The 26583-nt window shown below is 31.7% G+C and overlaps 2 protein-coding genes across 2 annotated transcripts; one reads left to right on the forward strand and one right to left on the reverse strand.

The window, feature by feature from the left end:
• Positions 1-246: 246 nt before the first annotated feature.
• Positions 247-9280, forward strand: LOC127708778 (sulfotransferase 1B1-like). The gene is made up of 6 exons (XM_052213897.1): positions 247-313; positions 3049-3218; positions 4623-4949; positions 5971-6071; positions 6332-6512; positions 8022-9280. Exons 2-6 carry the CDS (start codon positions 3050-3052, stop codon positions 8147-8149), a joined length of 906 nt encoding a protein of 301 aa, XP_052069857.1. The 5' UTR covers positions 247-313; position 3049; the 3' UTR covers positions 8150-9280.
• Positions 9281-10286: 1006 nt separating this feature from the next.
• On the reverse strand, positions 10287-26189 carry LOC127708781 (uncharacterized). Its single transcript, XM_052213901.1, has 3 exons — positions 25904-26189; positions 14429-14568; positions 10287-11778 (listed from the first exon to the last, which is right to left on the reverse strand). Exons 1-3 carry the CDS (start codon positions 25956-25958, stop codon positions 11545-11547), a joined length of 429 nt encoding a protein of 142 aa, XP_052069861.1. The 5' UTR covers positions 25959-26189; the 3' UTR covers positions 10287-11544.
• Positions 26190-26583: the final 394 nt, after the last annotated feature.

Consider the following 26583-nt stretch of genomic DNA (forward strand, 5'->3'; position numbering starts at 1 on the left):
ATAGCCAAATATACTAGGTAGAATGATAACCCGGATCAGTTCAGTTAAACATTTTTATATTCTGAACTAAGAAACGGTCACTAGGTCTGAAAATAATTTATAGTGTGTATACTATTTTGGGGTGACTCAGTACATTGCAATCAAGCAAATTGTCAAGGTACCAACAAACTGTGCGCATTTAATCAAACCACGTGAGATAAGTATATATATAAATATGCATTTTTATAATTTTATTTCATTTGGTGACTTCTAATTAATTTGAAGAGTTTTGGATAGAAAGAAGACAATTCATTTCTTATAAACTGGAAGATAGGTAAATATACTTAAATGAGTATAAAATACATTTAACTGAGCTATATAAATATATTTGTATTCTTTAATCAATTTATGTCTATGTAAAATTAATGTTTATTTTCTAAATAGATATGCAAAATAACTTATAATACTCCATTTTCCAAAATGAGGAAAATAGTTCAAGATACATAATTGAAATAATCAATTTTAGAACAGGTTTTAATAATTTATTGGGAATCTATTTTGTCTCAAAATTATTCTGGATACTTAATTTTGTTTATATTTCAAATATTGATGAAAAAAAACTAAAAATAGATAAATTAATGCAGATCCTAACATATTCATGAGAAATGTATGCAGGGAACCCTGCTTTCTGTTTCGGGGTGTAAAATTATGGTTGATTTCGAATTTTGACAATTATTTTTGTTTATCTTATTCAATTAACACTTTCTTTTGTCCAATATATATTCCAGCAAGACCTGCTTTATAAATATTACAAGTCTTATATTTCAAAATACTGTAATTTTATATTATTTTTCTCCTCTTTCATTAACATTGAAAAAAACCATGAACATAAGTATAGTAATAACATAAACGGTACCCATTTTTACTGCACCAGATGCGCTTTTCGACAATTAATGTCTCTTCAGTGAGGCTCGAGGCCAAAATATTTGGAAATCCAAGACCTTATAGTTTTAAAAGTACAGCCCTTGGTAATGATCAAGCAAATCAAATACCAGAAAACAGATTAGAACATTTCTTTACTTTATTGACTTACAGAACAGATAAAAATTCTTATCATCTCCACTTTAGTATCTCCTTGAACATCAATTGAAAATATGAAAATGATATCTATTCCTACCGATTATATTTGTACGCCCAACCATTATATATAATAAATAAAGTTTGATTTAATGATGATATTATTATTATTAATTCATTATTATTATTATTATTATTATTATTATTATTATTATTATTATTATTATTATTTTTATTTGTATTATTATTAATTATAAGAACAAAGACTGTAACTTTACTTACACCAAGATGTCGTTAAATGAAATTGGATACCCTTGCATTTATCATTCTTTTCAATAACATATGGTCAAGTCGCCTAAAGACCTCCCTCCTAAATTATTGAAAACTATCATTCTACATTGGCAATAATATCTTGGTGTAAATTAGATACACCCAATCGGACTAACACCCTCAAGGTGTATCTAATACATATATAGGCAAGATTTGTAAAATATTTGAAATTATAAAGAAACTAAAGTTTAAACTCCATCAGGCTAAGTTGACCTTAGATGGATTTGGCTATCATTTTGGGGTCTTTTTTTGGTCATATATAGCTCTTCGCCTGTTTCGGTTCTTATACTTCCTTGGCTGTCAAATATTCGGCTTTGAGCAATTCTGATAACGGCTTAGGACGCATACAATTTTTAACATGATTTTTTATATTTCTGCGTATTCTCCTGATATTGTTACTACATCATTTGTAATGTACTTTTTTAAGAGAAAATATATTTGCACTGAAATATCCTTGAATGGATCTTCATATATGTATGACCGCTGCAAATTATAATGTACTTTTCCCTCAGAAGTACCATTGAAAAGATATTTCGGAACTTTTATGATTTTCAAAAACATGATATCTTAAAATATGTGTTATCAGCGTATTTCAAATATTACATACCAGTGATTTTTTTTTATCTCAACACAATTATAACTTTTTCAAAACCCAACTAAAATTGATGGAACTTCTGAATACTTTCACAAATTCCGAACCTCATGTATTGGAAATGTTTTTTTTTTAACCGTACGTCTCATATTTGGTGTTGTCGCTTTAGACATTAACCATGGTAATCTTCAAAGCAAAATTTAATACACGCGGAAACACTTTCTCATTGTTTTATTAATTTTCCTTGAGGCGATGTTCCTTTTTCGTGCATTCCATATTTTTCAGCTGTTTCAATATGCACATTTTCGTGATGACGTCTCAGATTTCATCTTACAGCATTGCTGAATGTTATAAATTATTGAAACATTTTACCAAATGCAATCAGAGATTTATTGTGCTAGTATGATTCCACTCGAAGGAATATCTTTATTTACAGTTGAAAAATACGACTGGAATGTTTATTATGTTTTCTGTTTTGGAATTCTGTATACACTTTTATTTTTATTCACTGTTCAAGACTAGGCATATAATTTACCCGTATTCTAAGTGCAGGGGACGTTATATATATATTTATATGTAGGACTCTGAACCGCAGAGCAGGTTGAGTGCACAAAAACTATTTTACCACGCCATATGTTAATGTGCCTGTCTCAGGTCAGGGATCACATCAGTGGTTTTCTTTATTTATATGAGCAGTGGTTTTCTTTGTTTATATGAGCAGTGGTTTTCTTTGTTTATATGAGCAGTGGTTTTCTTTGTTTATATGAACAGTGGTTTTCTTTGTTTATATGAGCAGTGTGGTTTTCTTTGTTTATATGAGATTGAACATCGATATACTACTGTTGCTTATAATTTGAAAAAAATCAACGAGGGTTTGTCTCAGAACTTGATATATGGTAAAACACTTGTATATTGTTTAAGGTCGTACGTTGACCTTTAGATCTCTTTCGTTTTGCATATGTTGTCATACCATTGCCCATCGTCTGTAAGATTATATATTGTCATTATTCTGTAATCAGCAAAGCTTTTAATACTACGAGGTAAAACTATGCTTTCAATATTATCAACAGAATGTCGATACAAGAATTTAAAGACTGTGATGATATGAAAATACGTGTATGGGTTGATAACGGTCATTATTTTCCTGAAGTAATGGCAACACGACCAGACCATTTGAAAGAACTACAGAGCTGGGAGACGAGGCATGATGATGTGTTGGTGTGCACCTATCCGAAATCCGGTAGGTTGTTTTAGATATTAAAATATATCTTTCACTGATGACGACAGATATGTTCGAAACCACAATCCCGTCCTCTTCTCCTCGAATGTGACCTACCGAATTATACTTATCACTGGTGGGTTTGTATTTACATGAGAAACACGACGGGTGCCACATGTATAGAAGGATCTGCTTACCGTTCTATAGTACAAGTACCTGAGATCACTCCATGTTTTTGGTGTTGCTTAGCCTTTAGTTTTCTATGTTGTATTTTGTATACTGTTATTTATCTAATGATCTTTTTTAATTTTTGCCATGGCATTGTCAGTTTGTATTCGACTGATGAGTTCGAATATTCCTTTGGTATCTTTCGCCTCTCTTTAAAAACAGATTCGCATTAAACAAAAAAATGCTGCAATCGTCATTATTTAATAAATTACTTTCTAGTAATTCAAACATGATGTGTCGCTAGGACTAAATTGAAAACCTGGACTCGTTCTGATAACAAATAAGTACAAGTTCACGTAATAAAAAGTAATTGAAAAGTTCACTTAAAACCATTTACCAGTTATGGGGGAGTTGCTGATAAATTGTGCCTATACCAGTTATTGATATCGTAAATTCGATGTTTAGTTTGGGAAACATAAAAGTCAAAATCTGACGAAATTCAGGAAAAAGGAGATCCAAGAAGCTTTAATCAATATTGTAATCAATTAAACTGATTGAAAGATTATGTCGTCATCATATGAAAATTAAGTACAATCCCTCTCGTTAAATGTTTTAGTATCATACCATCATACATACCTTCTTAGTGACAGAAACTTATCTAATTGTTACCTGCGCAATGTAATTGGTACCGCTAGGGAACAGAAACACCGAACCCTTCCGGACCACCTGCGTTCAACACGTTTTGGTTGGATGTGTGTTTCTTTATTGTTTTGTGAAGTGTTTTATTGTGACCTTAGACTATTTGTCTTTTTGTCTTTTCATGATCGTGAGATGTGACTTTTTTCCACCAGCAATCCGTGATTGACTCTACTTTTTTAATACTATAGATCCATCACCAAATCAAAATCACTGGTTACAGTATGATTAAAGATCGTCATGACATTGCTCCAGTAGTAGAAAGGTTACGTCAATATAGTTTTGTTTGCAGATTTCGAAGTATGTTTAAATAGAATTTTATGCTATAGGAAATCCCTTAAAATAATTCTTATCAAAAGATGCAGTATGAGATTGGCAGTCTGAATAAGAAAAGTAGATTATATGAAGACTTGCTTGAAACCAATTTTTTGGGTTAGGTATAGTAGTGCATAAAAAAACACGGAAGGAAATCATAGTTAATGAGTGGTTACATGTAAAATATGTTGTATATGTATAAATAAAAATGGGTATTCTAATTTTCTACTTTTTAATGTCTTATAGGTACATTATGGCTTTGGGATATTGTGTCACTACTTATTAGTAACCAGTCAGAAGTTTTAGACCGCGTTTTTGATACATCCAACTTGGAACTTAATGGGACAGAAAAACTGGACGAATTACAATCTCCTAGAGTTCTACAGTCTCACATGACACCCCACTCCCTCCCTAAATCAATTATTCGGAAGAAAAACAAGATAATTTATGGAATCAGGAATCCAAGAGATGTAGCTGTATCAATGTATCATTTCATGTTAAAGTTACATGACAGCTGGTCAAGTTACAAAGGATCATGGGACAACTTTCTAAAACTGTTTCAAACTGGAACACGTAAGTTCTTTCACTTGCTTTCATATCATCGTTCTGTTTTTTGAAACCTTGATTTTTTTCTTGATAACTACTGAAAACACATTTGTTCATTACCACTACCGTCCAACAAATACTTCCATAACACACCTTTCTCATTCTTTTTTTTTTCTTCTTTAAGGATTTTAAATCTTACTCCTTGTGCAATTTTGTATGTTTAGTAATATGTTAAGTCCATGTGAATGTTATTTGTCCATATCTTTTTCATTTTCCGATAAAACTTTGTTTCTTTTCACGCACATGATCTAACAGACTACAAGATAAAAACACACAGGCGACATTACTATGTACTTAATGAATTGACACAAGACTAAATACTTTCCTTCAGAATCTTAGGCCCGAGAAACACAGTTATTTTGTAGTGCATTTCTTTTAGACAATAAATTCAAATTAAAAAAAATCCCACCTGCTCTATCTCAAAAAGATTTTTACAGTGCGTAATACTACTTTTTGGACAGTTATATCAAAATTAAAGAACAGTCTACCAGCTCTAACTCAAAATATGGACAATTCTATGTGAAGGGAGTCTATATTTAGTTTGACAGCTTCAGACATACTAATTTTTTACCCTTTTTAACTGGACCAAATCACTGCTTTACTCAAATATTCATCATTTTTTTAAACATAATTGCAAGTTATACACTGTCCACACGAAGGACTATATTACCTGTGTCCTCGGACCAGAAGTAACGAAAGGATATAGCTTATGAGTAAGAAAAACCAGAGTTGTCTTTCTTCAGACAAAAAATCCGCCGATTAAACCTTCTTTATCAGAATTATATTGTATATATAACGTAAAAGATATGAATGATTATCTTTTTTTTGAGCCATTTCCATTCATTGGCGACAAAAGGATTTAAACACAAAAACGTAGAATGCATTTTCCAGGCACCCAAGATCACTGCTTCCGCGAAAGATACTGAGTGAAAATATAAAAAGTTATGTGTTTTTTTTAAACGTTTTAAAATCGCCTAGTTTTTTACAGTTGGGTATGGATCTTGGTACGAACACGTCAAAAGTTGGGAAGAACTGCAACTGGACCAGGAACATCCTGTTTTGTTTGTATCTTATGAAGATCTTCATCATGTAAGTAAACAGAAAATGCTGTAAATAGTGTATAAATCTGATATATGTCTATTTTGAATAAATATTTAAAGATAATAGAATTAATACTTTAAATACCAAGTTGGTAATTGCAGCTCAGACACACTTAAATATGCTAATTACGTTTTTCTGCATAGTTTTACTTGGAAACAAATCGATTTCTTCATAGAAACATATTGTATACTTTCACTTTTTTGAAACCCAAGATTGACAATTGTACTTTTAGTTTTTTTATATTTAAGGACTGCTTTAAAGAAGTAAAGAAAATATCAGAATTTCTGGACTTATCTAGAACGGATGATACAATCCACGGTATTGTTAAGAATACCCAGTTTGACAATTTCAAGACAGAAAAACTAAAATCCGTGGGCCATAAACTTACAGCGATCAGTAAAGATGGAACAGATCCTTACTTCAGAAAAGGTAATTCAAAGTAAATTTTGTGCAAGTTCCGTTACAATATCAATACTAGTGATACCAGAATAAAATAAAATGAAAAGTCGTACAATGTTATCATCGTTTGGATAATGATAATAAAAAACTTTATGTTATTTTCAACTTTTGTATTGTAAGGTCGATTTTCACCGTTCGAAATATCACATTTGAAAGTTGGGGTTATATTTCTATAAACATCAGCTAACGTAAAGTATAACTGTCCCCTTGTCACAACACGAGTCTTTTAGCGGATGATTAGAGCTCACGAAACATATCGTTCTAATATTGTGTAAAGAAGTTGATATTTTCACTATATATTATATATGTTTTAAACACTTTGGATTAATTATTATTCTGTATTTCAAACATAATTTTTAAATATCTTTGAAGCTTATCATGGCAAATTTGAGTAAACTACAGAATTATAAAGTTGTTCATAACTATTGACCAAACTTCAGGTTGGGTTAACATGGAATCAATACCTTTGACCTGAACCCAAGCTAAAAAGGCTAAACATGATACTGTGTAAAGCAAAATATTGTCCTATAAAAATATTGTCCTCCAAGACAATATTTCATGACTATGTATCATGAAATGTTGTCATCATCTATGAAAAAATGTCCAGAGTAGGACAAATTTCCAAAGTGAAATTTGTCTGTATATAGACAATATTTCACAGATGAATACTATTAAATGGCCTGTTAAAGGGAGGTTATATTTTGTGTGTATTGAGACAATATTTCATAGACAGATTGTCATGAAATTTTGTCTCATGAAGGGGAGGTTATCAACAGATATCATGTTGGATAATGATATCATTAAAGTGTTTTATTTGACTGATAATAACAAATAAACACAAATTAAAATTCCAGTTACATTGTACTACTGTCATAACTGTACCTATATTTACGAATACTATTAGTACATTCAATTTTGAACATAAATAAGTGATTGTCAGTACATTACTTATATTTATACAGTATAATGTAGTACAATGGAACATACGTTAGACAATTCTTTAATCTATAATGAACTATTTATAAAGTATCTATGCAAATTTGAAACTAGCTTATGTTAAAATAAATATTAGTTTGCTATATATAAAATACTTACTTTACAAAATAATTTCAGTTATAAATCTAAAAATGTGCATGCTGCATGCTTGTGTTACTATTTTTCATTTTGTAATAGTTTGATTAAGAAATATTTTCATGGAAAGTATTTGGTGCGGGATTTTCTCGCTGTGTTGAAGACCCATTGGAGGCCTTCGGCTGTTTTCTGCTCTTTGGTTGGGATGTTGTCTCTTTGTCACATTCCCCATTTCAATTCTCAATTTTATGGACAGAATTTCATAGTGAAATATTTCCAGAAGGAGGTGACAAAATTTCATGGACAAGGACACTATTTCATAATGAAATTTTATGTTACAACTGCACACAAGAAAGACAAGTTATGAAGATTCAACATAAAAACCTATTGTTTATCTTCTCTTTCTAGGAATTGTAGGTGACTGGAAAAATACATTCTCAGACGAGCAAATAGAGGAATTTGAACAAACAATTGTGCAAAAGAAAGGAAAGTCTAAGTTGATAAGAAGATATACAAAAGGTCACCAGTTCGTTTAAAGACCAAACTTGCTGTAGTTATGAATGTTATAAACTAAGCACACCTGCATTATACAAATATAGTTTGATATCTTGCTTCACGACATGACCTCACGGTTATACTAATATTTTTAAAATACTCATTCATTGACTTCATGTGTTAATAACATTATGTATATATATTTTAACAAAATAGCGAGTAAATAATGTGATAGTGTAATCCATATATATTGTGAAACTTGACTGAAAATGAACAAAATGTATATTTAAAGGCAAACAATACGAAATTCATTTGCCCTAAAAGTATTTTAAGACGTCCAAATATACTTAAGTTTGGAATTCTAAAGACTCGTAAGTGACCTGAAATCAATACTTCCAGAAGTGTGTTTATTCATCAAACTAAGTTAAATAAAAAAAAGACAGTTGATTCACAAATAGGTGAAGATTATATATTGTATATAAATGATGCTAAAATATTTTAAAACGAACATTGTTAGAATTATTTACTCTGCTTAATTCCCTGATTACTCAGTAACTAATTAAAAAGATATATAGGCGAATTGTGTAATCTGGATGATTGATTTGTTAATGCAGCAGAAGTGCCATACAATACTAGTAATTGTTTTTTAAAATATATTTATTTTATCAAATTTTCAGTAATCCCGGTTATCATTCATTTCTTAGATACTGATTTGTTACTCATATCTTGTTCTCTATATCTTACCACTTTATATATTTACTCATATCTTGTTCTTTAAAATCTGACCACTGTATATGATTTGTTGATATATGGTATATACGTTTCAGTGAATTTGTAAAATCCCTGAAATGTCAGGAGTTTGTTTAATCTCGAATTCATTGAGGAATCATAACATCCCTGATTTTGTCAAGGCATTTTACAAAATCACTACTTTTTTTTTACAGATTTGCTTGTTTAATCCAAGGAATTTAGAAAAAGAAATTAATGGACTTTTTGTTAATAACACTATGCATGACTTCACAAAGTTCGTCTAACAATGTTCCATGATTTTTCTGATATACCTCGACATATATTCTACATATTTTAAGTCCATCTTCTGGATGTATGCATATTTATAATAAAAGCGTTTTTTTGTTGAGAGTCTGTCATATATAAAACCATACAATTATCAATAATAACTACAATTTACTGTTAATGAATCAAATATAGAGAGATGTACGGGCTCCAATTACCCATAAAACAAATTTGAAAGTCATCTAGACAGCAATCCAATGGTAAAAATACCAAGCATTTCTAAACAAATTTTTTTTTTTGAAGTGGAAATAAAATTCAGCGGAATATCTGTACATATTCGAATTTCAAAATAAGTGGACATAACACCAAAATATAGGATTCTACTTTTAATTGGACAAAATTGTATTTTGCTATTTGTTATAGTTAAAATACATAAAAGAAAAAGATCCCAAGGGGCAGTTAAAACCATAATTCGAAGAAAAACAGATAACACCGTTGCCAAAATGCAAACAACAGTCCACAAAACAATGCAAAGGCAACTAAGCACGAGACAATTCAAATCCGCAAGGTTATTACCAAGTTCTACAGAAGGATAGCAGTTCTTGCTCCACTAGTGGTACTCATCGTAATGGTCATAGCAAGTAAAAACTCAGTGATAAGTCGCATTCGGTGATTTCACAATCGTGAATTTGGTTCCCACAAAAGGAAGATATAAGTGGTCATCATGGACCTACGTATTCAACTATGTTCAACCAAATCATGATGGATTCCGTAAACCATATGCTGCAACTAACAATTCCAATTGACGCAACCGCAATCCCGTCCTCTTTTTCTCGAATGTTACCTACCGAATTATATTTATCATCGGGTTTGTACTTACATGAGCAACACGACGGGTGCCACATGTGAAGCAGGATCTGCTTACCCTTCCGGAGCACCTGAGATCACCCCGTTTTTTTTTTGGGGGGGGGGGGGGGGGGTTCGTTTTGCTCAGTCTTCAGTTTTCTATGTTTTTTTTGTTTACTGTTTTTGTCTTTTGGTCGTTTTTCTGCCATGTCATTGTCAGTTTGTTTTCGACTTATAAGTTTGAATATACCTTTGGTATCTTTCGTCTCTCTATTACAAACTATAAACTGCAAAACAATACTTGAAAACAACTCAAAATAAAAAAAGCACAAATAACTTTATCTTTCGGAAAATCAAGACTTTCTATATCTTTATAGCAAAATTATCATAAACAGGAAAAAGAAATTAACCAATATATAAAACTACAAAATAATCAATTTTTAGAAATTTCATATCAATATTGCCTGGGAAATATTTCACTATTACCTTTTGTCATTTACTGATGTATTGACGGACGAAATTGTAGAAAAAAATCAAGCTGTATCAAATACTTTTGTATTTGGAAACTACTGAATTCTAAATCAGATGTTAAGAATTGTTATCAGGCCTGGTACATACTTCTTTTTTTTAAACTGCGATTGAAGAAGTAAACACTAGATATAACAACAACTGACTAATCATGAATCAGTTGATATCATATATATTTGTTTAAGACGACAAGCATTTACAATGTAGTGTTTAAAATGTATAGCAGCACTCATGAGATTAGAAAATCCCGACTAGTGTGTTTTTATTTTGGCTGTCAACTGTAGTTTTGAAAACTGTTTTGTATTGAACGAAAACAAGATATTACAAGGTTTTAGCAAAATGTGTGTCCGCTTTTGAATATAAACGTGAATGCTACAACTCGAAACAAAGTCAGATTGAAAGGATTCATAGTCTACTAATGAAATGCTTGATAAATAAACATGTTTTACTTTGTTTTGGCAACAGCTTATATTTCATAAGGTGATACAATGTTCGATGAATTAAGGTAATGTGTTGGGATATGTCATTGTTCCTTCCTCTTATAGTCACTATGTAAGGCCCAACAGATAAAACTGTTGATGTCGGCTGAGATCATCGCTTAATCGCTGTGATTCTTCCGACTTGTTAATTTATATACCGTCGTAAGTCCATACATCTGAATCCTGTGAATTTTGTCAATAGTTATCAAAGGTACCAGCAACTCTTTTCACAAAAAATCTTACGATTAGAATTGATCGTAAGTTATACTGAAATGTGTATGACTTACGAGTATTTTTACTCTTAAGATCTTTTGTGAAAAGAGCCGCTGGCTTATAATTTAATACGCCAGACGCGCGTTTCGTCTACATAAGACTCATCAGTGACGCTCAGATCAAACTTGTTTTTCACTAAGTGCATGCAATCTTGGTCTGCATGTACCTTACTTATTCTTTATAAATGATTTTAATTGTCAGTCAAATATAATTAAAGGCACTGATGTCATCATATTGATCGGAAAAAAGATTTGGCAAAATTTAAAAAAAAATGATTAGGTAGAACAAATGGTTGGTTACTGTTTTGTCAATAACGTCACTAGAAAACAGAAAGTCAAAACACACGTATATGTTCCTAGCATGAAAGATATCGAAGCTGATCCATCTATATTACATCCTGCAAACTGGCAACACGACGTGCATTTCATTGTAGTGAGACCAAAGTTATGTGCTCTGCAGCCATAGTAACATTCGGAAGTACATCTTCGTTTAATGCTCGTCGTCATTCCATAAATGGTCACTTTTTCTACCTAAAATAGAAATTTTTCTGCAAGCTTTATATTACAATATACAATCTTTTTCAATATATATCAATTTGGCTATTCTTTTAAAATCCTAGGTTCGGTCATATACCTCCTAACCTTTCTACATATTTACATCCCTAGCTTTCAAATGTTTAGGTTTGAACGTTTTTGATAAAGGTAATTCTAAAAAAGCGATTCGGACGCACGGAATTCATAGAGTAGTTTTTCTACAATTCATGGCCACTGTTGTGATTCTAATACGTCTTTTAATTTACTTACACATAAAAAAAAGATAATTATCAGTTTATGGCGATGCCGTTGTTGATGTTGCGTAAATTTAGTGTTCCTAAAACGTTTAAGACCTTGAACAAATCCATTTTTTTTTACCCCAAGCATAGATTGCCTTAGCCCGATTTGGCACAACCTTTTCTAAGTTTTGGTTTTAATTCTGTTCAACATCCTTATTGGTTTTGCATTCCAATTGTTTTTATTCGAGCGCATCTGATGAGTCAATATATTTTTTAAATGCACTTACAATGAGGAGGCAATATCATTAACTGTATTTATTTACTATACAAGCCAACTTTATGTCTGTTATTTGCTTAACATCAAATGAGAAATATTTCATGCATATTCAGGACGAGTCAACAATTAATTGCCTATCATTAAAAGTGAAAATCTTATTATATCGACAGCATCATTCTGAACTTTAACTCTGAAAAGGCAACAGTGACTTTTTAATTGTATTATATGTTCGCTGCAATCAGGAACATATCAAAATGTTCAAACAATTATTTGTTAACCAGACACCTGAAACTTGAATGTGTCAACTGAAGTTGCATTAAATTTACATGATCAATGACTGTATATACTAAACAAAATTTGTCAACTACTAGTGGTACATTAAATTATCATAATGAAACCTGAAATATTTTAGTCCAATGAACGATCGCACACGAGTAATACTATATAATCGAACGTTTTAGGTTGAAAGTATGACATGGGTAGGCCTATTGTAAACATATGAAATACTAGATTTTACTGCCAAAATACTGGTTGAGCAGGTCGAGATATCACAAAAAATCGAACGGAACGGACGTCACATCTCTGTGGAGTTTTCTCAATTTAGAATACTTTACAACAGCTCACTTTTATTGTCTGATATTTTCGATTTCAATAGTAGATAGATACTTCATTTAATACACTACGAAACTATGCAAATACTTCAACACCAAGATAAAATAAGAAAATAAGTAACTTAGAAAAATATCAATAGATAACCGGAAGCAGATGTATGCATTATTGATTTGATTTGATTTTTGATTTTGACCAGTTTAGCGGTTGTGGTAAGCATAGATCCGTTAATTGTATAAACACAGTTTGATCGTTTGCTTTTTTGCTCTTTTAAACTCGCTCTTTGGTATTAAATACGATGTATTATAATCAATATCTTACAATTCTTGGAACTAACCAGTAGATCAAATTAACAATGCTTCTATTGCTATTCTCCATCTTGAAGTTTGTCAAAAGCTTTTGAGTATAAACCTTATTTCAGGGTCACGACGACCTTAGCATTAACATGTGTACTACTCTTAAAAGTCACCAATGACCTGTACATTTTCATGAAAGGAAATAGGCCGGAGAAATTAATATAAAATGGCAAAGTCTTTCTAAAATTCTAATTCATCTAGTGTTATTCCCTTTTTGTATAAAAAATCAGATAATTCTTCACGAAAAGAATGTGGCAGGGTTGAACTTATGAGTGTTCAAACCTTCCCCCAACCTTAGACAGTGATGTAACAGTGCAACATAAGAACAACCTGTAAAAATCAGTTTGAAAGGGCTTAATTTCAGATCGACATGAATGATAAAAAAAAAAAAAAAAAACAAAAAGACAAAAGGCATAAAGTACCGATCTTAGAGTGGTTGCAGTTACAGAAAGCTATTTCAAAGCCAATTCAACAAATAAATAAACCATGTTTTCCGAGACATAAATATGAATCAGTACACATCCAACGGATTTAGTATAAATATGTTATAAGCAGTTCGAGAAAAAAAACATGACTTTCTGCACTGCCACAGGATGTTGGACCATTAGTGTTAATAACTTGATAGCAATACATTTTTTAATGAATTATTAAACAAACCATGTTTGTACCGATGAAGACAATGTTCAAAGATCGTATTACAGTTTAAAATTGATAATCTTCAAGAATAAGTTTATCCATAGGATCACTACTTTTACATGGACCGTGTCTAAATTAACAGGTTTTATAAACAATATCACCGTACACATTAGATTGTGATAACCCGTTAGTAATAATGTTTCTACAGATACAGCCAAACTTGAGAGAATGTAGTAATGGTTTTAAGTAAATTTGTGGTAATAGAATCCGTGACTTACTTTTGTCTGCTTCGTATTGTTATGATATATGTTTTTGCTTTTTAATATGTGTTTACTTAATGCATTGATTATCTTCTTGTCAGTATTAATATTTGCTGAACAGTGCACCCTTTTATATTTATTTAAGCTTAGATCAATCCAAATAAAACCAAGAACAATTAAATGATATGTAGCTGCACATGTCTTTTGAATTCAACGAATAGTTATAGATACAAGAAATATTTCTTTATTTATGCTCAAATTATAACTTACCATACAATACATTTCAATGTCCAAGCAAGGTCTCAATGGTGTATTGTGGGGATACACTTGACAATCAGTATACGGATCCCATCTTTCTTCAAATATTTCTTCACAGTCAAAACAAGAGAGTGTCGTATTGTTTCCATATCCTGAAATAAGGTTTGTGAAGTAAGAAAAACGACATAAAAATACATTCAATGAGTCAACTACTTCATGAAATAAACGGTTGGTTATTTTGTGAAGTATATCTCGACCTCTGGAGGTTCATTTTCTACGTATATTGTGTTGTTTGGGCACTCTTATTGAACCAAATAGTTTGTTCCTATTTTCTTCGTATGCATATATGTAAAAATTCAATTTTAAATATGATAGAACTGTGAATTTATTTTATAATTACAGATTACAGAATATTGGCTTATTTTTGTGAAAGCCAGTTGGGAAATAAAGAATAGTTGATAGCTGCTATCAAAAGAAGTGTATAATTTCATAAACTCCTTTGACTAAGAGCGACTTAGAGCTGCACATTCTGTATGGTCGTTTGATTGTTTACAAGACTTTGAATTGATCGAAGTACTAAGAATTTTTAGCTCAGATATAGATTACCTTAGCTATATTTGGTAATACTTTTCGAAATTTTGAGTCATTAATGCTGTTCAACTACGTATTTAATTTCGCCTTTTAACGTTTTATTCCATCGTCACTGGTGAGTGTTTTGTAGACGAAACACACGTCTGACGTACAACATTATAAACCTGGTATCTGTAATGATTTAATGTTTGCCTATTGTAGAAAACATCTTATAGGATTAAACTTATTTTCCTGGATTTCATTGATTAAACTGGACCAATTTACTCACAAAAAAGTCTGAACTACATGTCTATGTTTATGTTCTAGCGAACTTGAAATTAATAGTTTCCGAATGGAGAACGTGCTAAATATTGAAGAGGCCAATTATGAAAAAAGATGTTTTCTTGTCAACAGGATTCCCACTAAGTTGATTAACAATATTCTGATGAAAAAATACTGTTATTAACCAATTATCTCTGTATGATACTTTCGATCAAAATTAAATGAATAATAATGTTTGCCATACATTTTTTTTCTATTTCAATTTTGATTTACGAAATTGATAATGATGCTCACAAAGGTTCCTTCTTGCTAGTGTGAGAAAAATATAACAAGGTAAGTAAAAAAAAAATATAATTCGAAAGACACACAAAACCATGATCTAAAGATAAAAGACGAAAAGAGAAGAGTCAAAATATTACTTTGCAGAAAACTAAAGTTGGAACCTGACTCTACTCAAAACCCAATGAGCACGTGTTCTTCGGAAGTGTGAGCAGCTTCTGCTCCAGTAGTGGTACATATTCAATAACTCAAAACTAGCAACAACAAATAAAGAAAAGAAAAGAGGAAACAACTAGAAAAGAAGGTCTTTACTTAACTGCGACAAATGAACCATGGCCATCTTGGACACATAATTTATCAATGATGTGGTCCACAAACCTGTCGAAGAGATGACATAATAATGACCATATGACTCCTTTGTTCAGTAGCTTTCATTTAAATGGCAACCAAGGAACGAAAATTACAAATCCGTGTGGGGTGAAGTTGGTAACGCACAAAAAAGTTTTCGGAGTGACGGATGCTATATGATGGAAATAACTCAGAGTATCATTTGGTGCATGGTGATCTAAATCTTTTTAAATAACTATATACAGTCTGCCAAATAGAAACATGATAGTTGTGTTGATAATTTGATATGGGAGATATTCAGAACGTTCTTTCTTTGCGACCTTAATGTAAACAGGAAAAAAATTGTTCGTCTTGATTATAAAATATTCTTTGTGAACGATGCTGATATTCAAAGGGCGTATGATTCGGACTTGAACTTCACCTCTCTCATTTTTGTATGGTTAGTTGAATTATGCTTGCTTAACGTCCAATTGCAAATTATTCATAAATAATAAGAACGTAAACAAAAACAAATCCAATAAGTATGATATGCAAATTGTGCTTATCGAGATAGTTAGACTGCCATTGGAAAAAGAGGGTACCTTGAAGAGTGGAAGAAATTTTGCCTTGCAAAAGGCCTCCTACGAAACCTTTTGAAGAGCTAATACGTGAAGAAAACAACGCATCGGATTTAACACAGGTGACAATATAGACGAGTGACATTAATCATAAAATTTTATTTTTAATGCACCCACCTAACATACGGCTAAATCATATACCGTTCGGAAGCACATCATCTGTACTACCTCTTTTGCCCGGTCGTCAAAAATTCGTATGGTGCAGTTTCCGTCAAATCACAACAAAAGGTCAAGGGCGGACAACCTCTAATTTTACAAGAAGTCAGCATTTTTGCATATTCTGTCTTCTGAATAACGATATTCTGTATGTACATATGGAAATCTCTTAGAACAGATTTTAATAGTAACTTATCAAAAGCACTTTGAAATATTAGTGTCGGATTTTTAATAAATAGCGCTGTTTTTCAGAAATTCCGTTGAAAATGACAAAAATGCATGAAAATCAAATTTTATGTCTGTGATTCAACTGTTATTCACCATAAAACCATATAACATATTTTATTTAGAGCTAAGGATGTTTTTGACATCATTAAATTACTGCAATTACTCTTCTTCTTAATTAAACAGCCAATTATAACAACCATGCAGTTGCCCAAAATACCGCCATCTGCAAAAAGATAGCTTTTTCAGCTTTTCTTTGTTAAAACAATTGGATGTAGTCGATATTATGTTGAAAACACACAAATTTTAAAAGTGCAAAGATGTTAAAGGATAGAAAACACAGGAAATTCATGCATTTAGGGAAAAGTTTGGGAGCGAAACTTTGATATTTCAATATTTCAATATTTGTATGTTTTCTTGGGGTTGCTTATACTGCATCTTGCTTGACTGAGGAAGTGAAAACTATTATAAGCTATCCACTGAAATGTTCTTCATGCCTGGCCAAGATATTTAACCCTGTCAAACTACGTAATTTCCTGTAAATAAATTGAGACTCTCGCAATTATATTTACTTACATTAATTTTTGAATTGGGAAATCTAGCTATTCGCAATAACAATACATACATTTCCATTAATCAATTTTACTCCCTGAATAGTTTACATATAAATACATCTTAATATAATGATGATTGATTGATTGTTGGTGTTTGACGCAATTTTCGGTTTAGCACTTTTGGCTACTAAAGTATTTTGCGGCGATCAGTTTTAAATGGTTTAAGGCCCATGGAATGCCCAAGGAACCACCGACCTTCGTCAGAAAACTAGCAATCCCCATCAACAATACATTAGTTATAGCTATTAGTATCAAGGACGAAGTTACTGTGTAGGTGTCACAACACAAATCTACCAAACAGCATTGATCACCTTTTGTAAAAGTAGGCAACCTCTTACAAAACAAAGAAGTTTTAATATTGGTGTTTACTTCAGCTAAATGTTACAAGTAAAGTTTCTTAATAGAAACAGAAATATAAATGCATTTGAACCACTTTTATTTCAAATTTAATTGGCCATGATTTTGCATTTAAATTTCAATGTAGATGTGTCACATAATATTTTCATTTTAGGCATTTAAAAAAGAGAGCACTATTTTAGTAGATCATCTATTAAGCATTGGTTGAACATTGGTATATAAGAGATAGTACATGTATATTAAGAATACATATGGTTAAAATGAAGTTATTTTATTCTAAAATATCTATACAATTGTGAGAAATGAAAAAAAATGTGGTTGAATTTATCCAGTTTTTTAATTGGTTTTATGTCATCTGATCTTAAATTATGTACGTGGATATTTACTGTGAGCCCTCTGTTGTTGATCTGACAGAGACTTTTGGCGATTTTTTCACTTTATTTTCATATTTTTGGTTCAAGTTTCTAATGGTGCGAAGATCTCACAACAATAATAAGTGATATAAGTTGACATGAAAAAATAAACCGTACAAAATGTTATGTATAAGTGTTAAAAACATGGGTTAAAACAATCTGACTTAAATTCAGATCAATCACGACTCGCCTGCTCATATATCGCATGAGAATAACGAAATCCATTTTAATAAGATTAGGGTTAACTTAATGAGATAGCTTGAAAGCAGGTATGTTCTGGTAAATTTAAAGCGATTACTGTTTTAGCGCTATTTGAATATGTCTATTATGAAACAAATCCATTCAAGTATAACCTCCATATGTGCACTTTGAACTTCCATAATTCTACCAAGCAATGTCGGAGGAATATTGCTCATTACAATTTTGAGACTAACATATGGATATATGAATGGAAAGAACAAAAGAAAAAAGGACGTAGGGACAAGATGAGTCATACCTTTCCGCTATATCATATAAAGATAGATAGAGATGGAGAGAGAACAACGAGCTCTATGACAACTGTTGTCCAATCGTTTGTTGTGTTTCAGCTTTTGGATTTTTCATTTGATAAGAGACTTTTCGTTTTGAATTTTCACTTGGAGTTCGGTAATTTATGTTGTTTTACTAATTTTGTTTTTGCATCAATATCTGAGTTTAAAGTTCTGTTTTTTTTTTCGCTCAGCTTTGAAATTTATGTTTTTCTTTTCTTTGATTGAAAGAAGGGATAAGATAATAAGGAGGCAGTCTCAAACCATAGTCGAAGAAAAACAGATAACAGCATGACCATGGCGAAAATGTAGCACAGACAAACAAATCTTCTTAAAACACTTTACCGAATTGTGTGAACACTCCATAAATCAGTATGGTGATTACAGTTGTTCATGAAGGTTATTCAATCTTAATTAATCTGAATTATTAATTTTCAGTCATATTTAATAAAACAACTAACAAAGTATATAATAATGGGCTAACATTAAAAGGAATTCGCCGGATTTGACATTGAAAAGCGCATGGTACAGACAGTTTTCATTCGAACATTGAACGAGAATAATCTTCGTAACATGTCTTTCCACATCGGAAAACTAATTTTTACCAAATATACTGCTTTTGTTCATTTAAGTTCTTCCATTACCCTTTTTCTAAATATGGTTGATCATTATCTGCCGATATTAGCAATATCATCTAGCAAAAAAAAAGCAAAATGATCCCCATTTGCAGATGGTGTTTTTTTGGGCAACTACAAAAGCTTCATTAGAAGGCTGCATCTGGACCTACATCATATTAATTGCAGTTTAAAATGATGAAAACATTCCCTCCGTCTATAAACAATAAGTCTATTATATTTTTGACATACAAATATTCAAATTTCGGAAAAAATTTAGATTTTATTGCAATTTTATCATTTTTGGAAGTTTTTTTTCAAGAAATTCAATTTTCTGTTGATATAGCGCAATCAACATTTAAGTTTGCACTTGATTTGAAATCATGGTAATTTGTTTTATAAGGTTTAGATAGTTTTTAGAAAAAAAATACCATACAAGTTCCAGAAAATGGCATTTAGTGTAGTTCTAGCAAACTTTTTGAATGTTCAGTTTTGACCTTTGACCTTGATTTAACGAAAATTGCACCGTACGAATTATTGACGACCGGGCAAAAAAGAAAGTACAGGTAATAAGCTTTCGAATGATATATAATATAGCCGTATGTTAGGTGGGTGCATTAAAGTCGTTAACTAAGCGTCTTTTTGAAAATTGTCACTCGCCTAATATTCTCAGTCAAGTATTAGAGTTAAACATTTGCAAAAGTAATGAAGAAATAAGCATAGCAATGGTGTTGTTACTTAGGTCTTAGAACTCTTGAATATCATCGTTTTTAAGGAAGCTCAATTGATATTGTTGTTTTATTGATTAAGTTTCGTGTATGCATCATCAAGCATTCCATTTTAACATAGAAACGGTGGTATCATTTTTTATCTTTACCTAATTACTATCTGCAGCGATGTAATAAACATTTACCTTTAAATGATCTGCTTGAGTCCATTCTTGGTGTTTCAAAGAATACATACAGCCTTATCGGAAATGTTTTAATTCATTTTATTCTAAATTGATGCCGCAATTTTTTTTTTAATTTGGGGATGATTGTTTGATAAAAAGTTTCCTGTCTAACACGGTATCTTCTTTTCCTATTCACTACTTAATGTATTATACTCTGAACAAAGATTCCAAGATTCTTCATGAAAAAAAATAAGATAGATACAAAATGAAACAAGTGTTGAGATAGATTACTGACATAATAAATGCGCGTTTAACTGTGTTTCGTTTGCTGGTTTTAAAATGTTAGGCTGTTTAAATATAACTTCTTCATAAAATTTGTTTTAAAGTTCAATCTGATTCTACACATGACCATCGCCTTTGTTTTGAATATATTAATTCAACACGATATGATCTTTTATGACATACATGTTTTGAGATGATTTTGCAACCATGTGAAATTTAAACAAAAATCGCCACCAATAGTATCGATACGCATATAAAATTTTATGAAGGGTTCCATGTAAGGAGAATATAGGATCTATAAAAATCCCAACAGAAAATGACCGTACCAGTTACGAACTTGCAAAGTTCCTGTTGAAAAATAAAGGGAGAAAAATACTATCATTCAAATAATTAAGAAAAAAAAACCAACACAGTAGTTTAAACAATACATTACAGTGTAACCAGTATATTGCATGACTTGTATAGTACAAATGATGCAGTCTTCGCGAACGCCTTTTTTTCATTCAAAACACCTATTGACTCCCCGTTCTTATTTCTACTCATATGCGAGTATTTGGAAGAACACAAGTCCATCGGAAGATTCTACGTGAAAGTATAAATAAATCTCTAAAATTAATTAATTAAGTACTGACTTATAGATACAAAAGACTTCACAAAAATAAAAACGACTCCATACAATACAATAATACAAAAATACGGGAGAGACAGACAGAAAAAAAAGACCAGAGTTTTAACTAAGTGAACTAAGTTGGTCATGCTCGGATGGTTAATTATTCTATCACACCCATTGCATTAGGTACATTGTACTTTTTTTTCAAATTGACCTGTTTGTTTGATTCGACCATGTTAATAATATTATATTTTTTTAATTCTCAACGGTATTATAATTGATTTATTCCTCTTTAATTGATATTTACAATGAAAAAAGTTACAAAATGTAATTGAAATGATAACTATCGATGCTTTAAACATTACTTTCTATTTAATCGTATCTATATATCAATATTAATGCAAAAGTACATTAGAGCTATTCAAAGTATTGGAGAAATGTGTGACGTGTGACAAAAATATCTAAGTTCATTCAACATATTGAAAAACTCAGAGTATCGACACACAAGAAGTATGTGTCTGACAGAACCACACACACAAAACAACTGACCAAATCTGAAATTATTCTGTTCAGTAGGAACTGAGAAAAAAGTGACGGAAATATTTGTCGGACGGCAAAGCAGAATCGACCCACTCCAAGAGACGAGGAACAATTATCGTATGGTACTGATTTCAGTGAGCATGACATGTGGAATAACTTTTAGAAACTTTGATACTTTTTTTTTGTTATTTTCATATTCCAATACACGTATTTAAACTAAAGGATTATAATATAAACGAATAATTTCTGTGTGTACAATATCTATTTAGCATCCTTGTACACATGTAGTTATAACATTAACGGTATCAATTTTACTGCACAAGAGGAGATTTCGCCAGTTAATGTCTCTTCCGTGATGCTCGAGACCAAAATATTCAAGAACAAAAAAAAGTTGTAGCGGATAGTGTATACATGTTCATATTTTATTAATCGGTAATTATTATTTTTCCTAATTCACAACGTGACCATTAAAAAATCAATCTTTGCTCAAACAACAACAGTATGGAATATTTATGATATATGAAGAAACATTGAGACATGTTATGTTCACTTAAGAATGCCGTAATGTGTGTTTGGGGATGCATTAAACGCGAATTGATGTTATTCATATTAATTTGACTACTGAATCAATGAAAAAAAAAACCAAAAGCATACAATACAAAGTTAGTTAATAATTAATTGCGTTATTGTTCTTTTTATACAATAAATAGTACTGTCTATATAGAAATTTAAACAATTTGATTGTATCGAGTTGTTCCATCATCATCTCGTGCATTTGTAAAGGTCAAATGATAAAGCTAACCAATCACGAGTCAATACCATAAATGAAAACATTAAAAAGCTTTTTAAACGAACTCAAAATCAATCAGATTTAATTTAATTGCACGTTTTACAATTAATTTGACAGATATCTCTTCTGTTTACTGGAGTAGAACTGACAATTGAAACATGTTTTCATTCTAAAGCTGAGACGGTGATTGAGAAGTTCAGGTTTTCGCTATTTTCCTTTGATTCAAATGAATTAAATATTTCAGAAGCACATTAAGCTTCTGAGATGTTATTTCATTTTCATTGACAAAAAAATAATGATGATTTGCCCAACGTCCAGTGGCAAATATTTCATGCACATTTAGGTTGTGAGCCCGACTGCTCCATTTGAGGATCTTTCAACAAATGGTCAGTTTGAGTATCGGTCAACTATGACGAGGTAAAACATTCCCTTGTATTTTAAAGAAGTCCGAACAGACGCATTGAAACGGGCAGTATGGTGACGTCAGAGACAGAGGTGAGGGTGGAGTACTTGGGTTAGAAGGTACTATTGCACCCGGCTCTTTGTGCCGAAAAAGTAGTAGTAATGCCAGGCCAAAAGACCGACGACTCGTCTCTAGAAATAATGGCGGTCACTCATTGGTGGTCTGCATGTAAACCAGACAATACTTCTGTCAGAGACTAGGGGAATTATTGTTCTGTCCTTGTAAAGTATAACACCTTCAACGGTGTAAAGGTGTCCACGGAATTGGAAGTATTCCCGCAGTTGTGCAGGAAACTCCAATGTACTAGACTCAATTAAATTAACAAGATCATTCATACTGTCGTCACTTGTTATAGCGGTACGAACTCTCTCCGCAGTCACAGATCTGACTGCAAGCGAATCAAGCGAGGACATAGCTCAAAGAACAAACACTGCCAAATCCATGTAACTCCTTCGTTGATCATGAGTCCAATAGAACATACCCCACAACATAAATCAAGTTGGACCTGTCGCCCACCTGCCTGGCATTCAGATTATAATATGAACTAAAATTCATGAAATTGACCTTTTAGATTAAGACAGAGGTTGGAGTGAATATTATATTCGTCATAGTAGCAGAATACCAATAAATTGACAGGTCTTTGTCACCGTTAATGGAATATCGTATCAACTGGGAGTTATATACTCCTTATGCAGGCGCTGCTGGGATATTGCTAAATAGAAATGGAAAGTTCACAATTGAAATTATCTCTTCTGTCGTAAAATCTTGTTCTCAGCCGACCCTCATTGTCCGTTTCTTGGTGTAATTGAAGATATGAGGCAGGGCAGACTTAACCGTATCTGTTGTATCCTTAATTTCAAGTTCGATGGGATACATGCGTTCAACAAAGCCACAAAACTGAATTTTATAGTGAGAAAACATCACGATTATTCTATATGTGAAATGAAAGAACTTTTTGATTTTTGACATGAAGAATCGTTTGTACATGTTTAGCGACTTTACTGCATTGAGTGGAAGAACATGTATTATTACTTTGCCTTTTGTTCTATAACAAATGTTTTTCTTATAACAACGCAGTTCTATTCCCCTATTTTTCTCTCAAGCTAATCTTAGTAATAAATTTTTTGATTCGAGCGCCACTGATGAATCTTATGTAGACGAAACTCGCGTATGGAGTACTGAATTATAAACCTGATCTCTTTGATGAGTTTTAAAAGGTTTCGATTAAGATGCAGTATTCGTAAAACAAACTAGCAATGTTGTAGATGGACTTGTTAACGAGCATGGGTAGGTCCTACATAGTCGTTATCGAAAAAAGAAAAAAAAAACGAAAATAACACATAACCAAGTTAAAAGGGTGCGCCGAATTGTTTGGTTTGGTTAACAGCGTACCAATAAACTCATTCGTCTACAAGAGACTCATAGTGATGCTTGAATCAAAAAGTTAAAAAGGCCAAATAAAGTACGAAGTTGAAGAGCATAGAGGACCCAAACTTCCCAAAGGTTTTATACAGCAAGAGTAATCTATTCCTGGGGTAGAAAATCCTTAGCATTTCTAAAACTTCAAAGTTTTGTAAACAGTTAATTCATAATTATGACCATATCAATGATAACTCAGGTCAACACAGAAGTGCTGACGACTGGGCTGCATGGTGATACCCTCTGGGAGGAAACCTCCACCAACAGTGACATCGACCCAGTGGTTGTTAATAAAATCATCACAGATACCAGGATTAAAATTGTGTATGCCAAACGCGCGTTTTAGTCAACAAAAGACTCATCACTGACGCTCGAATCAAAGAAAGTTAAAAGGGTCACATAAAATACGAAGTTGGCGATCATGGACCAATTGATATCCAACCATTATAGTAATAACGTACCAATTGATATTTAACCAATGGTGTAACAACGTGCCAATTAATATTCAACAAATGGTGTAACAACGTACCAAATGATATCAAACCAATAGCATAACAACGTACCAATTGATATCCAACCAATGTTGTAACGTTAGTTGTATTTGATGTACGAAAACTGGAAGGATCCAGAATCCTTTGGATGTTTGCGGCAGATAATCAATTACGCTGTGATCCAAGCAAGTAAACAAGGGTTGTGACTCAGGAGCGTTTCGCGCGATTCTACGTTGTATTCGAAGTACATATATCATCAAATAAAATTATTTCGTATTACATTGTATTTTAAATTCAATTTGAAATTATCCTCTTGAAATAAGATATGTATTTCATTAAGTTTATAAACTCAACTACTCTTTTTGTGATATTATTTTAATAAAACAAATTTCATGTACGGACGAAGGATAAAAGTGCAATGTCTTATTTTATCATGGATTCTTCAAAAATAGAGATAAATAGCTGTTAATATAGTTAGTCCTTTACTATAGTTTCAGAGTATTTTATACATCTCATATAGCCAGGTTGCTGTATCTTTCACAATTATCTCAAATTTGATTTTTACTTCGAAAGAAGAATAATTATAAATCTCTCTATACATAAGCTGTGCACTTTTGAAGGGTTGTTTGTTATTTAAGTCTTACTATACAAATCATTGGTTAGCGAACGGATGGTAAAATCTAATATTTAATCGTTTTGAAAAAATTATAACAAAGATTCCGAACTCCATGGAAAATTAAAAAAGGGAAGTCTATAAAAACTTTAGAAAATCAAACGCTAGACACTATTAACTAACGGAACAAATGGGACACAATTGTCATATTCCTGACTTGGTACAGGCATATATATGCATTTTCTGAAGAAAATGGTGGGTTAACCTGGTTCAATAGCTACCTAAACCTCCCACGTGTATGACAGTTGATATTATATGACTAATTCATTCAGATAAATAGGTTTTTATAATTACTTCATATATCATATATATAATTGTAACTTACCATAGACTTGTTGAAGAGAGACGTAACACAGAATTATTAAAAATTTTAACTCCATTTTGTTTATGGTTCCATTGTGAATACGAAAATTACGCACTTTATCCCATTTTTTTAAACGTTAAATAAAGAACTGCTTAAAAGTTCGATCAACTTAAATCAACAGTTTAAAAGACCACTTTTTTGTCAATATTAATAAACGGCAAGGTTTTTATCTAAATTAGTCTTTAATCGATTGCCTATTATTCTATGTCGGTTTCCAGGATGGCTTTTCAGAATCCGTAAATATTGCGCGAGAGGTTACATTCAATTAACAGGTAAAAATCAATGTCTGTGATTTCATTTATTTGGTTATTGAAAATCGAACATTACATATCCTATTTCCATTAGTTAATCTTCAAAATGCAGAAAGCGTGTAACTAAAAAAAGTTTTATCAGGTTATGTTGCATGACTATATATAGAAGTGATACATCAAACAATAAAACAAAACTGTTTTCACCTTGTCTTTTTTTTTTAATTCACAAAAAAAAAATTATAAGTACCTCAAGAGCTTTGATAATGATAAGGACAGAATCAAGGGGAAGAAATCAAATTGCGTCAAAAATGCGTCCTTTTGCGACACAACTCATTTGCACCAATACTGCCTAAAGTATACGATAGGATGTTTATCATAGGACTCGGTGTT

Source organism: Mytilus californianus, unplaced genomic scaffold (genome assembly GCF_021869535.1).
Source record: "Mytilus californianus isolate M0D057914Y unplaced genomic scaffold, xbMytCali1.0.p SCAF_7, whole genome shotgun sequence".
Classification (NCBI taxonomy): Eukaryota; Metazoa; Mollusca; class Bivalvia; order Mytilida; family Mytilidae; genus Mytilus; species Mytilus californianus.